The sequence below is a fragment of the Mustela erminea genome, chromosome 10 (genome assembly GCF_009829155.1).
Source record: "Mustela erminea isolate mMusErm1 chromosome 10, mMusErm1.Pri, whole genome shotgun sequence".
Lineage (NCBI taxonomy): Eukaryota > Metazoa > Chordata > Mammalia > Carnivora > Mustelidae > Mustela > Mustela erminea.
In genome coordinates, this window is record NC_045623.1 from 82730328 (window position 1) to 82742529 (window position 12202).

General features: G+C 53.5%; 1 protein-coding gene across 1 annotated transcript; it reads left to right on the forward strand.

The window, feature by feature from the left end:
- The first annotated feature begins 427 nt into the window (after positions 1–427).
- Positions 428–4694, forward strand: C10H1orf216 (chromosome 10 C1orf216 homolog). Its single transcript, XM_032302980.1, has 3 exons — positions 428–663; positions 2906–3599; positions 4131–4694. Exon 2 carries the CDS (start codon positions 2911–2913, stop codon positions 3595–3597), a length of 687 nt encoding a protein of 228 aa, XP_032158871.1. The 5' UTR covers positions 428–663; positions 2906–2910; the 3' UTR covers positions 3598–3599; positions 4131–4694.
- The last annotated feature ends 7508 nt before the right edge of the window (positions 4695–12202 follow it).

A 12202-nucleotide genomic window follows, 5' to 3' on the forward strand; every position in this document is an offset into this window, starting at 1 on the left:
AGAGAGCTGAAACATGAGTAAGTCGAGAATGGGAACAGAGTTTCAGGTACAGGGAACAGTGTGTGCAGAAGTCGTGTGGCAGAAAGGGTCGTGAGGCCTAACTGCAGAGACGGAGGGCAGAGGATGAAGCTGGGTAGGTAGACAGGACGGGTGGCTCAGAACCCTGTGGCTGCTGCCTTCGGGATTTACCCCGAAAAAGGGAAGCCATTTGAAAGGCTTTAAGCAGGAGGCAGGTGTCATGATCAGATTTTCATTTTGAAAATGTCACTGTATTTGCAGTGACGCAAAGCGATCCGAGCGACCCAGTGGATGCAGTTAGAAGATAAACCCCTCACCCGGCAGGCCTCGGTCGAGGCTGCAGGAGGCGGGGAGTCGGTTCGGGCACTCGGGCTGCGGGAGCCGCCAGCTCTGCAGAACCCCCGAACGGGCCCACGTGGGCCCGGCCGCCCCGCCCCGCCGCGCTGACGCCACGCGACTCCGGAGTCCGGGCCTGGGGCTTGGCCGCGCCGCGCGGGAACCCCACACCCCACGCCCCGCCCGCGGGGCCGCCCAGGTCAGGCCGAGGGACGCCCCTCCTCACCCCACCCCGCCCCGAGGGACGAGATCCCGCCACCGGGTCCGCGGGAGCAGAGTCAACCGCGCTGGGGCAGGCGCGTCCAGGCCGTGAGTCGGGCGGGGAGGGGAGGGGTGCCGAGGGGAGGGGTGCCGGTCCAGGACTGGGGGGCGGGGGGGGGGCGGGGGGGGGAGGCGGGGGGTGTCGCAGCCTCCGACTGGCTGCCTCCTATGGGGAGCTTAGGGAAGGATGGTCTCTATCCTCTGTCTCCTGGGGAGGTCCTGTCCCTCAGAGCTAGGCAGGAAGGGAGGCCGTCTCCCCGACCCTTACTGAGCCAAGCGCCGCCCCCTCCACCCCATCCCGCGACCCCGGCCGACTTGCAGATTAGCTTGGGGGGAAGCCTGATGTCGGGGTGTCTGGGTTCCCATTTCACCATCTCAGAGAACCCCGGGAGCCTCAGTGCCGCAACCACCGCATCTCTGCTTGCCTTGTGGCCCCGCCCAGCTTAGGAAAAAGAGAAAACATTTGAGCTGGCGAGAATCTCCAAGACACCTTAGAGGGATGGGAGCATGTAGGTCACTAAGGGACTCCCGGACTTTTGCCCACTACTGGATGTAGGGAGGGTCCTTGCTACCTACAAAGACCTCTTCCCTGCGTGCTGTATTTCCACTATCCCTTGCTCTCGCCGATCCTCTATTTTTCTAATCCTAGCAATATGCGGTCAGTAGAATCCTTTTGTGGATTCAAACCCTAATTTTGGTAGTCGTGGTTAGTGCCCAGGGAGGAATGCTGTGATAGGCCCTCCCTCTGGGGCCTCAGGATGGAGCGAGCTAGGGCTGGGGCACGCAGGAAATAGTAGTTGCAGAGGGAAGGGGGCAAGGTCAGGAGAGAGGCTTGTCAGTGGGGTGTGGGCGAAGAGCATGGAGGCGCTCCCTGGGGCAGAGGAGGGAACTGAAGCCAGCTCTTCCAGCCCTGGGCAGCCAGCAGTAACCTCCTGCTACTGCTGGCTCCCTCTTTCTGAGCACAGACAGCCCACTGCAGTCCCCCTCCTGCGTTCACTCCCTCAGCATCTGTGTTCTATGACACCGCTTAGTGCCAGGCTGAGTGCTGGCTCCAGGGATAGGCCAGAGGAGATACAGAAGAACTCCAGCATTAGTCACGTACAAGCTGCTAGCACAAGATAGTCCAAAACCAAAACAAACCCCCAAACGACTGCATAGAAACATTTACTGACCATCAACTCCGTTCCAGGGACAAGGAACAAATACGGATAAAACAGTGTATACCAGTGCAGTTGGGGACCCAGGGAAGCCATGGTTAACTGTGCTTGTTGATGTTTGCTGGGGTGGGCAGGGGGAGGTTATCAGGAAGACCTCATCGAGGAGGAGAGTTGAGAGCTGGGAAGTGAGAGCTGGGTTTGGGGTTTGTTCAGAAAGGAATTTGCTGGGAGAACAGAGGAGCTTAGAGGTGGGGGGAAGGGGAGGGTGTGTGTGTTGGGGAAGGGAATTGTGTGAAGTGAATGGTGGCATATTTTGAGGTTTCTGAGCAGTTTGGGGGTGGTGAGAGGGCCAGAGTGGAAGAGGCCCATCTGGAGGGGTGAGCAGGGGCCGGCTGAAGCACAACCTTGTGGGCCATGTGGAGGTTCAGCAGCTTAGAGAGGGCACCCAGGGCTGTGACAAGTCGGGTTTACTTTTTTAACTGGAGGCAGGGAGATCAGTGAGAAGCTGTGGCCATCGGTATTCCAGGGAAGAAATGGCCTGAACCGAGTGAAAGTGAAGGTTGATGGCTGTGCATACAGGCACAGGGTTTCATGAGGAAGATTTGTCATATGCCACCATTTGTCATATGGTGGCCAGTGAGATGGGGGAAGGAAGCTGGCGAGGAGTCGGGGCTGCTTGCAGGTTTCTGGCTGGAGTGACTGAATGGGTAGTGGGCCATTTCGTGGAGCACACTGGTTTGGACGTGTAGAATCCGGGGAGCCTGTGGTTGGTTGCAGAGTTGGACACCAGTCGGATCTGAGCTGGAGACACATCTGAGAGTCACCAACACCTGACGGTTCTTGAAGCTACAGCAGAGGATGAGGTCCTTTGGGGATACAGTCATAGAGTGACATAGACAGGCATAGAGAAGACAGGCTGCCTCAGAGGGCTGAGAAAACCCTATGTGGGAAGGACACTGAGTTAACAGAGAGGGAGGAGGAGAACCACAAAGGGAGGTGTTACCAGAGGGAAAGGGACTGAGACTGCCTGGACCCTGCCACTAGGTTGCCATGACTTGGGACACGCCCCCCCCCCCCACCACCCCTGGAACACCTGTCCTGCTCTAACTCATTCTTCTGCTTCCTGTTTACAGACCAAATGTTCACCATCCAGCCAGGACTAGCTGAGGGGGGCCAGTTCCCTGGGGGCCCACCGGGAGTATGTCAGGCAGAGTTCCAACCAGACAGCAACTCTAACTTCATGGCAAGTGCCAAAGACGCCAATGAGAATTGGCATGGGATGCCTGGCCATGTGGAGCCCATACAGATGAGTAGCTCCTCTGAGTTGCCCTCTGACAACCAGGCCTTCCAGGACCCCGGACTCCCTAAAGGGGAGGTGCGCAGCCCCCCAGAAGGGGCTGAAATCCCTAGAGCTAAGCTTGAGAAGCTGGGCGGCGCCAGCGCGATCCGCTCCCCGCTGGAGGACAACGGCTATGCCAGCAGCTCTCCAAGCACTGATGGCTCCAGCAGCAGTCCTGAGCCTGCCTGTGGGACCCCCCGAGGCCTGGGCCCTGCAGATCCCCTTCTGCCCTCGGTGGCCCGGGCTGTGCAGCAGTTGCAGGCCCAGGAGCGCTACAAAGAGCAGGAGAAGGAGAAGCACCATGCACACCTAGTGATGTACCGCCGGCTGACCCTGCTGCAGTGGATACGGGGTCTGCAGCACCAGCTGGTAGACCAGCAGGCCCGCCTGCAGGAGAGCTTCGACACCATCCTGGACAACCGGAAGGAGCTGATCCGCTGTCTCCAACAGAGGGCGGCCCCCTCTGGGCCCCAGGAGCAGGGCTAAGGGTGTGTCTCTGCTGGGGTGCAGGGGTGTATGTTCAGATTTGCGCGCATGTGTGTGCTTGTGCTCAAGGAAGTATGTGATTATTTGCTGGTATGAGCGCAGGCAAGCAAATGTGAGTGTGTGCGCTGACCTGCAGGCAGATGCGTCTGGGCACGGACCTGTGTGTACACGACAGCTAACTTGGGTGCAGGCCTCTGTGTGTGAACATTGGGTGTGTGGAGCATGTAGAGGAGAGGGAGTAAGTTTGTGTATGTGTGCATGAACAGGTATCCAGCAATGTGCATATGTGTGCACGAGGGAGGGTATATATACAGAAGGTGTGTGTGCATATGTGTGAGTTTGAGGTTGTGGGAGGTGTATATGAATATGTCTTTGCGTGTGCAGGTGCGGGCACGGGAAGTGTGTATCAGGGGCACGTGTATTTGCAGGCAGACTCACAAACAGGTGTATGCAAATACATACCCAGCTGTTTATGTGGGGGTGTCCACACCCTGTGTTACCCGATGCCAACCCTAGCCTTCTTTCCTCTGCAGGGTCCCATTGCTCCGGAGAGAGGGCTAGCCTGCAGTATTTATCTGAGGGTTGTGGCTGATCCCGTCCCCTGAGATCTCCCAGGCCGGCTCTCCGCCCTCTCCCCATGCGTCCTCTCGGACTTAGCTCTGCTAAGGCTATTGTCCCTGATGGTGGACTTGCCGTGGGAAGTATGGTGGCCGCTCTGGCCTGCCGTGGCTTTTTGGCCACAGTTCTGCCAGGGCACCTGGGGCACCTGCTAGAGAATTAGTGTGAGGGAGGGGAGCCGGGGGTGCTGATCCACACTGTGGCCGGGATGGAGGCAGGTGGGATCAGAGAAGAAGATAAAGGACTGTCTCACTTGAACTCTGCCTTGGGGCACATGGGAGATGGGGATGGGGGAGAAGAGAGTGCAGAACCCTGTGAAGAAAAGGAGAAAGGGAATTCTAAAATATCACTTTGAAACAAAGCACACTTCTCCACGGCAAAGGAGCTGTTGCAGACCATATTGATTTAAGCTTCTGATGAAAGTGATGTGTGCTTATTCGCTTGCAAGGAAGGGACGAGGTGTTCCAAGACTGCTGCGGAAAAAAAAAAAATCTCACTTTCTTCTCTGTGCCTCTACTTGCTGTGCCTCTCTGGCTTTAGTGACACTGGATGTTAAATTAGGTTGGTCTGTTTTCCTGAAATCAGGCTGTCTGGGCCCAGAGGAGCCATAGTCGACTTTCCAGGAGGAGCAGGGGGCGATGTTAGCCTATAACCCTGTCTATCACTGCATGGTCCTTTTGTTGGGGGTTGACAGGCTCCAGCCGAGGCTCCGTGACATGGAGAGTGGGTGAATTCTGGGGAGAACCAAGAACTACAGGAGCCAAGTTCTCTGCTTTGCTTTTGGGAGCCATTAGGATACAAGGTCTTGGTGGGTGAGCAGTGGCATGATGCCAAGTCTCCCTCTCTTCAAAATGGGGGTGCTCTTCCTTTCTCTAAAGTGTTCTATCCCTGACAGGTGGGTGGGTGAAGGGCATAGGAAGTAAGGTTGAAGTGACTTTTGTGTCTAGCCCTTGCATGTTGAGTATGAACCAGGCCTCTGGGCCAAGCCAAGGAATAAACTGGGGCAGAGAAATGCATTTCTTGAGTTTGTGTTTCTATTCTACCCATTGTCTGGTGGTCTCTTTTCCACACCGTATGAGCTGCCCTTTTGAGCAGAGTTCTAGGCTGGGAGCTAGGGGACAGAAGGGGAGAAAGTCACTGGGGAGGAGGAATTCAGCCTGCTGTGGCTCTTGGGGGATAACAAGAAGTTCTCCCTGGGGGCCTCTTGGTCTGAGAGTGAAGACTTGGCCACAGCCCGAGAGCCTTGTATAGGATTGCCCTTGTCCTAAGGCACCTTTGGACCTGAAGGTGGGGGGTGGTAGGCATTGATGGTAAGGGATATATACGCTTCCTCCCTCCCTACCCCCACACTCCTACTCACCCCTGCCTTAGAGCCACCACTTCCCTGGAGGGTGCCCTGACTGCAAAAGACTGAGTTAAGGGGCGCCTGGGTGGCTCAGTGGGTTAAGCCTCTGCCTTTGGCTCAGGTCATGATCTCAGAGTCCTGGGATCAAGTCTCGCATTGGGCTCTCTGCTCAGCCAGGAGCTTGTTTCCCCCTCCACACCCCGCCCTTCCTCTCTGCCTACTTATGATCTCTCTTTCTCTGTCAAATAAATAAATAAAATCTTAAAAACAAACAAACAAAAGACTGAGTTAAGCTCCTCAGATGGTTCTGGCAGATGTGGTTACAGTGCATGTCTATGACTTCAGATACTTACTGCCAGTGTAGACTAGACCTTCTTTTTTACATGGGTTTGTATGATGATTTATTAATTCATTTCTCAAAAATTCACTTGTATAAAAAAGGTATCTATTGCTGTATAACAAATTACCCTAAAACTTAGGAATTAAAATAATACACATTTGTTATCACATGATTTCTGTAGGTCAGGAATCTCTCACAAGGCTGCAATGAAGATGTCCGTTCAGGGTCTGTGGTCTTATTTGTTGGGAGTATTCAGTTCCTCAAGGGAGGTCATTTTCTGTTCCTTGCCATGTGGTTCTTCCAACATGGCAACTCACTTCATCAAATCGTCCAAGCCAAGAAAGTGACAGAGTCCTAGCAAGTCAGAGGTGATGATTTTCTGTAACCTACTCATAGAAAGGCTAATCCCTCAATGGTGCTGTATTCTACTGGTTAAAAAAGTTACTCAAGGGGCGCCTGGGTCACTCAGTTGGTTAAGTGTCCAACTTGTGATTTCAGCTCGGGTCATTATCTCATGGGTCATGGGACTGAGCCCCACACTGGGGAGTAGTGGGGGTGGTCCATGCTCGTAGGGAATCTGCTTGAGATTCTCTTCCTCTGCCCCTCTCCTCACTCACACACCCACATGCATGTGCACCCTCTCTCTAAAATAAATAAATGTAGAAAAAATAAAAAAACAAGTCACTCAAAGGGAGGGTATTATGTAAGACTAATTACCAGGAGGTTGAGGCTGCCTACCACAGAAGGCATTTTTTGATTGACTAAATAAAGGCATATTTTTTATTGTTTTTTAATTATACAAACAAAAATTATGTTCTACTTCAATAAATTGGAACATTTCAGAGAAATCTAATGTCCCCTTGTACTTCTCTCCAATAAGATTAATATATTTTAAACCTCACAAAGTGTACTTTTCACTGAAACAGTGATCCAAGGCATTTTTGTTTTGTTTTGTTAAAGCTTTTATTGATTCATTTAAGAGAGAGTAAGAGAGAGGGAGGGGGAAGAGAATCTGAAGTGGACCCTGTGCTGAGAGCAGAGCCCAAGTCAGTGCTCGATCCCAGGACTCTGAAGTCAAAACCAAGAGTCAGCCTCTCAACTAACTCAACCACCCAGGAGCCCCAAGGTATTAATAATTCTTGTCACCTTGACATATGCCATTTAAACAGAAACAATACTGCATCAGTTTTAACAAATTCCACTTATTAAGAGATGTTGTTCTAGCTAAGAGCTATAGCTTAATGAGCATAATTGAAAATTAATACAAGGAAACCTCATTTGAAAAGCAGTAGGGAGAGCACCTGGGTGGCTCAGTCGATAAGCGTCTGCCTTTGGCTCAGGTCTTGATCCCGGGGTCCGGGGATTAACGCTGGCATTGGGCTCCCTGCTCGGTGGGAAGCCTGCTTCTCCTTCCCCCACTTCCCCTGCTTTTGTCCCCTGTCTCACTGTGTCTCGGTCAAATAAATTAAAATCTTAAAAAAAAGAAAGAAGTGCAGTAGGGAGGCCAGAAGGGGGAGCTCTCACTTCCCATCACTCCTAGTCAATTGCATAACCGATGAACCGGGACTGCTTTGCATTTCCAACAGGAAAAAGCTAATTCTTTGCTGCCAGAGCAGGAGCAAGAAAGGTTTTCTCCTTGCCGGGCAACAGCCCAGCCAATGAGAATCTGTCACAACTCAGCTGTGACCACCACTACACTTCAAACTCCTGGGTTACTCCTACATGGACTTTTTGTTTATAACAGCTCCTCCCAATTCTCCTCTTTTCTCTATAAAAGAGCATTCTTCTCCTTTGTTCTCTGGACTTGCTATGGTTTGCTAAAACTTGTTTATTCTGAATTGCAATTCTTTGCTACCCTCAAATAAACCCATCTTTCCTGGTAAAATAACTGACAGTTTTATTTTTAAGGTTTTCAACTTTAACCATGGAAATGTCTAATAAGGAGACAACATCAATCTCTCAGAGCACAAGATAGTGAATTTTTAGAAGGGGTTCTTTCCTAAATGTGTGAAAGCTCTTGTGAGCACAGCCAGTGGTTAAGATCACAGACTCTGAAGCCAGACAGACCCCTGGATTTGGATATTGGCACCATTGCTCTCTGTCTCTGTGACCTGGGCAAGTCAATGAACTTCTCTGTGCCTCAGTTTGCCTCATCTTAAAACGGAGATAATAGTAGTAATTACCTCATAGGGTTGTTGCAAGGATTAAATGAATATATAGTATGCAAAATGCTTAGAACTCTACATGGCACATAGTAAACTGCATTAATGAGAGTTATTTAAATAGTGCTTTTGTGATACACAATTACATTTTTTTAAATTAAAATTTTCCTTAAGGAATTTGAATCTAAAATTCGAAAGGCATCTTTTTTTTTTTTTTTAAGATTTTATTTATTTGACAGAGAGAGCATAAATGAGCAGAGCAGCAGGCAGGGAAAGAAGCAGGCCAAGGGAGAAGCAGCCCCTTTGCCAAGCAGGGAGCCTGATGCAGGACTCGATCCCAGGTGTCAGGATCATGACCTGAGCCAAAGGCAGATGCCTAACCAACTGAGCTACCCAGGCACCCCTAAAAGGCATCTTTTAAAAAGAGCTTTTAAAAACAAAACTGTCTAGTATTCCTTTCCATAAAAGAGCTGTCTGAACCAAGGAAAAGATAAAGCCAGACCAAGGAACTGGTGTGTGGTGAATTGTATGGACCTTTGCCAGTCACTGAGGGTCTAGGGGCAGGCTCAGCCCCTGGTGTGGTGGGGATCAAGGGAAGACTCCAGACTGCCTCGGTTTCTTCACCTGTGGCAATTGTGCAGCGTGAATGAGGAAATGAACCTGGAGATGCTTTGTACGCATTAAAACCCGCAAGGCCCTGTGGAGCCTGCCGCTGCCCTTGAGCATGCCTTACCTGAGCAGGCAGAGGAGACTTGTATCTCAATCTCGAAAGACTAATGCATAAACCACTCTGGGCCTAGGAGAGGGGAGCTGGGTGATCCTTTGCACAGGTCTCCGCCAGAGACTTCTTTACTCCGGAGCTTGTTTGAAAGTCATTGGGTGGGGATTAGTTAGTCCCTGGGACTGCAACAGGAGTAGGGAAGGTTCATGCCCAATTAGCCACTTCCCCTTCCAGCCGGAATGGGATCCCATGACCAGGAGCAAGGAAGTCTAACTTGGTTTTTGGTACTACCTGAGGAGTCTTGCTTAGCAGGAGGAAGGAAGGATGAGATTCACAGGGTCAGGGCACACAGCAGAGGCCTGAGCAGGGCCCACGGACAGGGTGAGGCATAAAAGGGATTGGCGGGAAGGCAGGGCTCATCCTCTGGGGAGAGAACTGGCTAGTTCCACAAAAACTTTCTCTCTCCTAGGAGAGAAATAGGTCATTTCCATTAAGTGTCCCAGAGCTGATGGGGTTAAAGCCTGAGGTGCAGGCAGTGACCTGGGAACTGAGGAAGAGTGTTTTGAGTTTGGCTCATGAGGAGGCTTCAGAATGTGCTGGGTGAGCTCCCCAACCTGGCTCATCAGGGCTGTGTGTGGTGGCTATCTCTGAGGAGACTGAATGCCCCCTGGTGGCAGCCTGTGACCTGTCTACCAGCCTCTGTTTCCTAAAAGCAGCTCCTAATCCCAGAACAGGTGACAGGAACAGAAAAGTGATGATATTTGAGAGCACCTGATCTAGAAAGGCTCCCTGGAGGAAGAAGTGCCTAGAGAATGAGTAAAAGTTGAAGCAACAGAGGATAGTGATTTCTAGTATAGACTGCACCTAGAAGTCTTGGATCCTCCACTTACTAGCTGCGCCTCAGTTTTCTTAACTGTCAAATGGGGATAATTAGTGCTTCTTTCATTGGATTATGTGAGAGACAGTTTACACATGTAAAGCGCTTACACCTGAGCCTGGCACAAAGAAGCGAACCTGAGCTGTTATTAACTGACGGGGAGAAGATGGGGAGCCAGCACTGGTAGGAAATACAGCTGGGCCACTGTGCTGTCTATTAGCACAAAGGCTAAGGGGCCTTGAATCCCAGACCCATGAGTTTAATGAAATGGTGGTGGTTAGAAGAGAAGCATGAGATGGGGGGCGTTCTGGGGTCTGAGGCAGACCTCAAACACACAGGCCCCCAGATACAAGGGCCCACACCAATGCATGAGCGCGTGTACACACACACACACACACACACACACACACACACACACATTCACTCATACTCACAAACGCACACTCCTGGCTACGCACCCCACATGCTTTCTCCCTCCTCCTCCTCCCTCAATCCCTTTCAGAAGTAAGACTGCACCCAGCCAGGGGAGGTGTCCACACTCCCGCCAACCCTGAGACTCTCCCAGGCCCAGTACCGGACAGCCAGAAATGTGTCTGCTTTTCCTCTCCAGGCCTGAGGCTTCTCTGGCTAAACCGCATCCTCCGCGCCTGGCTCCTTTCCCTCCAACAATCTCCCCAAACTACCCCCCCTCCCCCAGCTCAGAACCGGTCGATCCTCTAATCGCTCCATTCTCATTTATCACCAGTAGGTTTGAGAAAAGATTCATCCGGTTATGGGACTAGTGGGTGGAAAGGGGGAGGTGACGCGCGAGAAACGGGGGTTCATCCTACTAAGGTCAGGGCCCTTAGGGGATGGGTCCCCGGAGGCCTGTACCCGCCCCCACCTGGGAGGAGAGAGGGCTCGGACTGCGGGGTGGGAGCTGTCCGAGGGCCGCCGGCGTTGCGGGGGGGGGGGGGGCGTGACCTTTCCCCAAACAGGCGGGGGTGTCGAGGTGGAGCTCCGTGCTCCGCCCCTGGGAAGAAGGAGAGGGCTGGAGGCCCGCGTTCAGCTGGTGTTCTGCGGGCCCGGGCGGGGCTCGTCCCCGAAAGGCGCAGACAAAAGGGCGGCCTCCCCGGAGCCGGGGCTCCGCACAAAGCGGGGGGCGGGCGGGGCCGATCCCGCCCCACGCGCCGACGCGCCCCGGACTGCTGATCCGCACGACTGGGAGCGACGTTTCCTGCGCTTAATCCCAACAAGCATGAAAACGGCTCGGGCCGGCCCGCCAGCAGGCCCTTTGTCCCGGCCTCCTCGCGGGACAGCTGCAGCCGGGGTCCCTCCTCCTCTTTGTGTCTCCTCCCCGCGCCCCACTCCGCCCTCCCCCACTCAGCTGCCCCGATGGCCGCGAGCCTCCCAGGGCTTTCGCCTCGGGCACTTGGGCGCACAAAGCGGGGCAGCGCCCCTAATCTGGGGGAGGGGAGGATTAACCCCAGGGTCTGCAGGGAGGGGCAGGGCCTGGGGGAGGAGCAAAAAGGGGCTGCGGGCTGTGCCCCCCTCTTGGAGTGCAGGGGTGTGCAAGTGAGAACACAGGTGTGGGACGAGACCTGTGGGTGGGAGCAGACCTGTGGGTGGGAGCTGGTGCTGCCTGCTTCTTACACTCGTCTAGCCAGCTCCGAGCAGTCAGTCTTCAGACAGCTCTCAGGGCAAGCAACTCCCTCGGTGCACCCCTGGGCTGTCCTGGGACCGGTTCTCTCCACACTCCTTATGGCATCTCCTCCATTCTGTGACTTCAGTCCTTTCCCGTCCTTGTGACTCTCTCCCCAACCTCTGTCTCCAGCAGGGCCTCGCCTCCCCGCCCCCCCACCGGCCCCATAGTCAGCTACCTACTGGACAGCGCGACCCAGATAACCCCGAGCACCCTAAACTTCCCAAGTCCCAAACTGAGCCTTCTCTGTACCCACAAACTTGCTCCCTCCATTCAGTCATCTGGGGCCCTCCTCCGTCACACTCACTGGAAGTCCCCAGGCACTTCTCCAGCCCCCTCCAGCTCTGGCTCCCTCCCTTCCATTCAGGGCACTGACCCTGCTCTTCCAACTTCAGACCAGGGACTGCACTCTCTTAGCCTGGCTTGCAAGGCCTTCTCTGGTTCCTGCATGCCTGCTGGCCTGATCTTTCTCCAGAGTCTGGTGTTTTGCAAGTTACTGTCTAGTCCACAAACGCCTTCCTCAAGAGGCTCCAGGGAGATTGTTTCCCTCTCAGGCAAGGGAATGAAATTGCTGGCTTAGGCTCATTCCCCACAGAACCATCCCTCAGTGCATAGATACAGGGAATGACGGGGCAGTGGCTGAGTCTGGAAAGCTGGGCTCTCCAAAGATGGTGTATGTGGGCCCAGCCTCACCCACCCTGTGCCTGCCCTCCACAGGACAGCCAGGCTCCTCCCAAGCTGATGAGAACCTGCCCTTCCTGGGGCTCTCTCAGGCCACTGTGGCCACAGAGGCCTCTTCAGGTGCTTGAATCCCCAGAGATGTTGGACACCCACATCTCTGTCCCACATCCCTCAGGATGA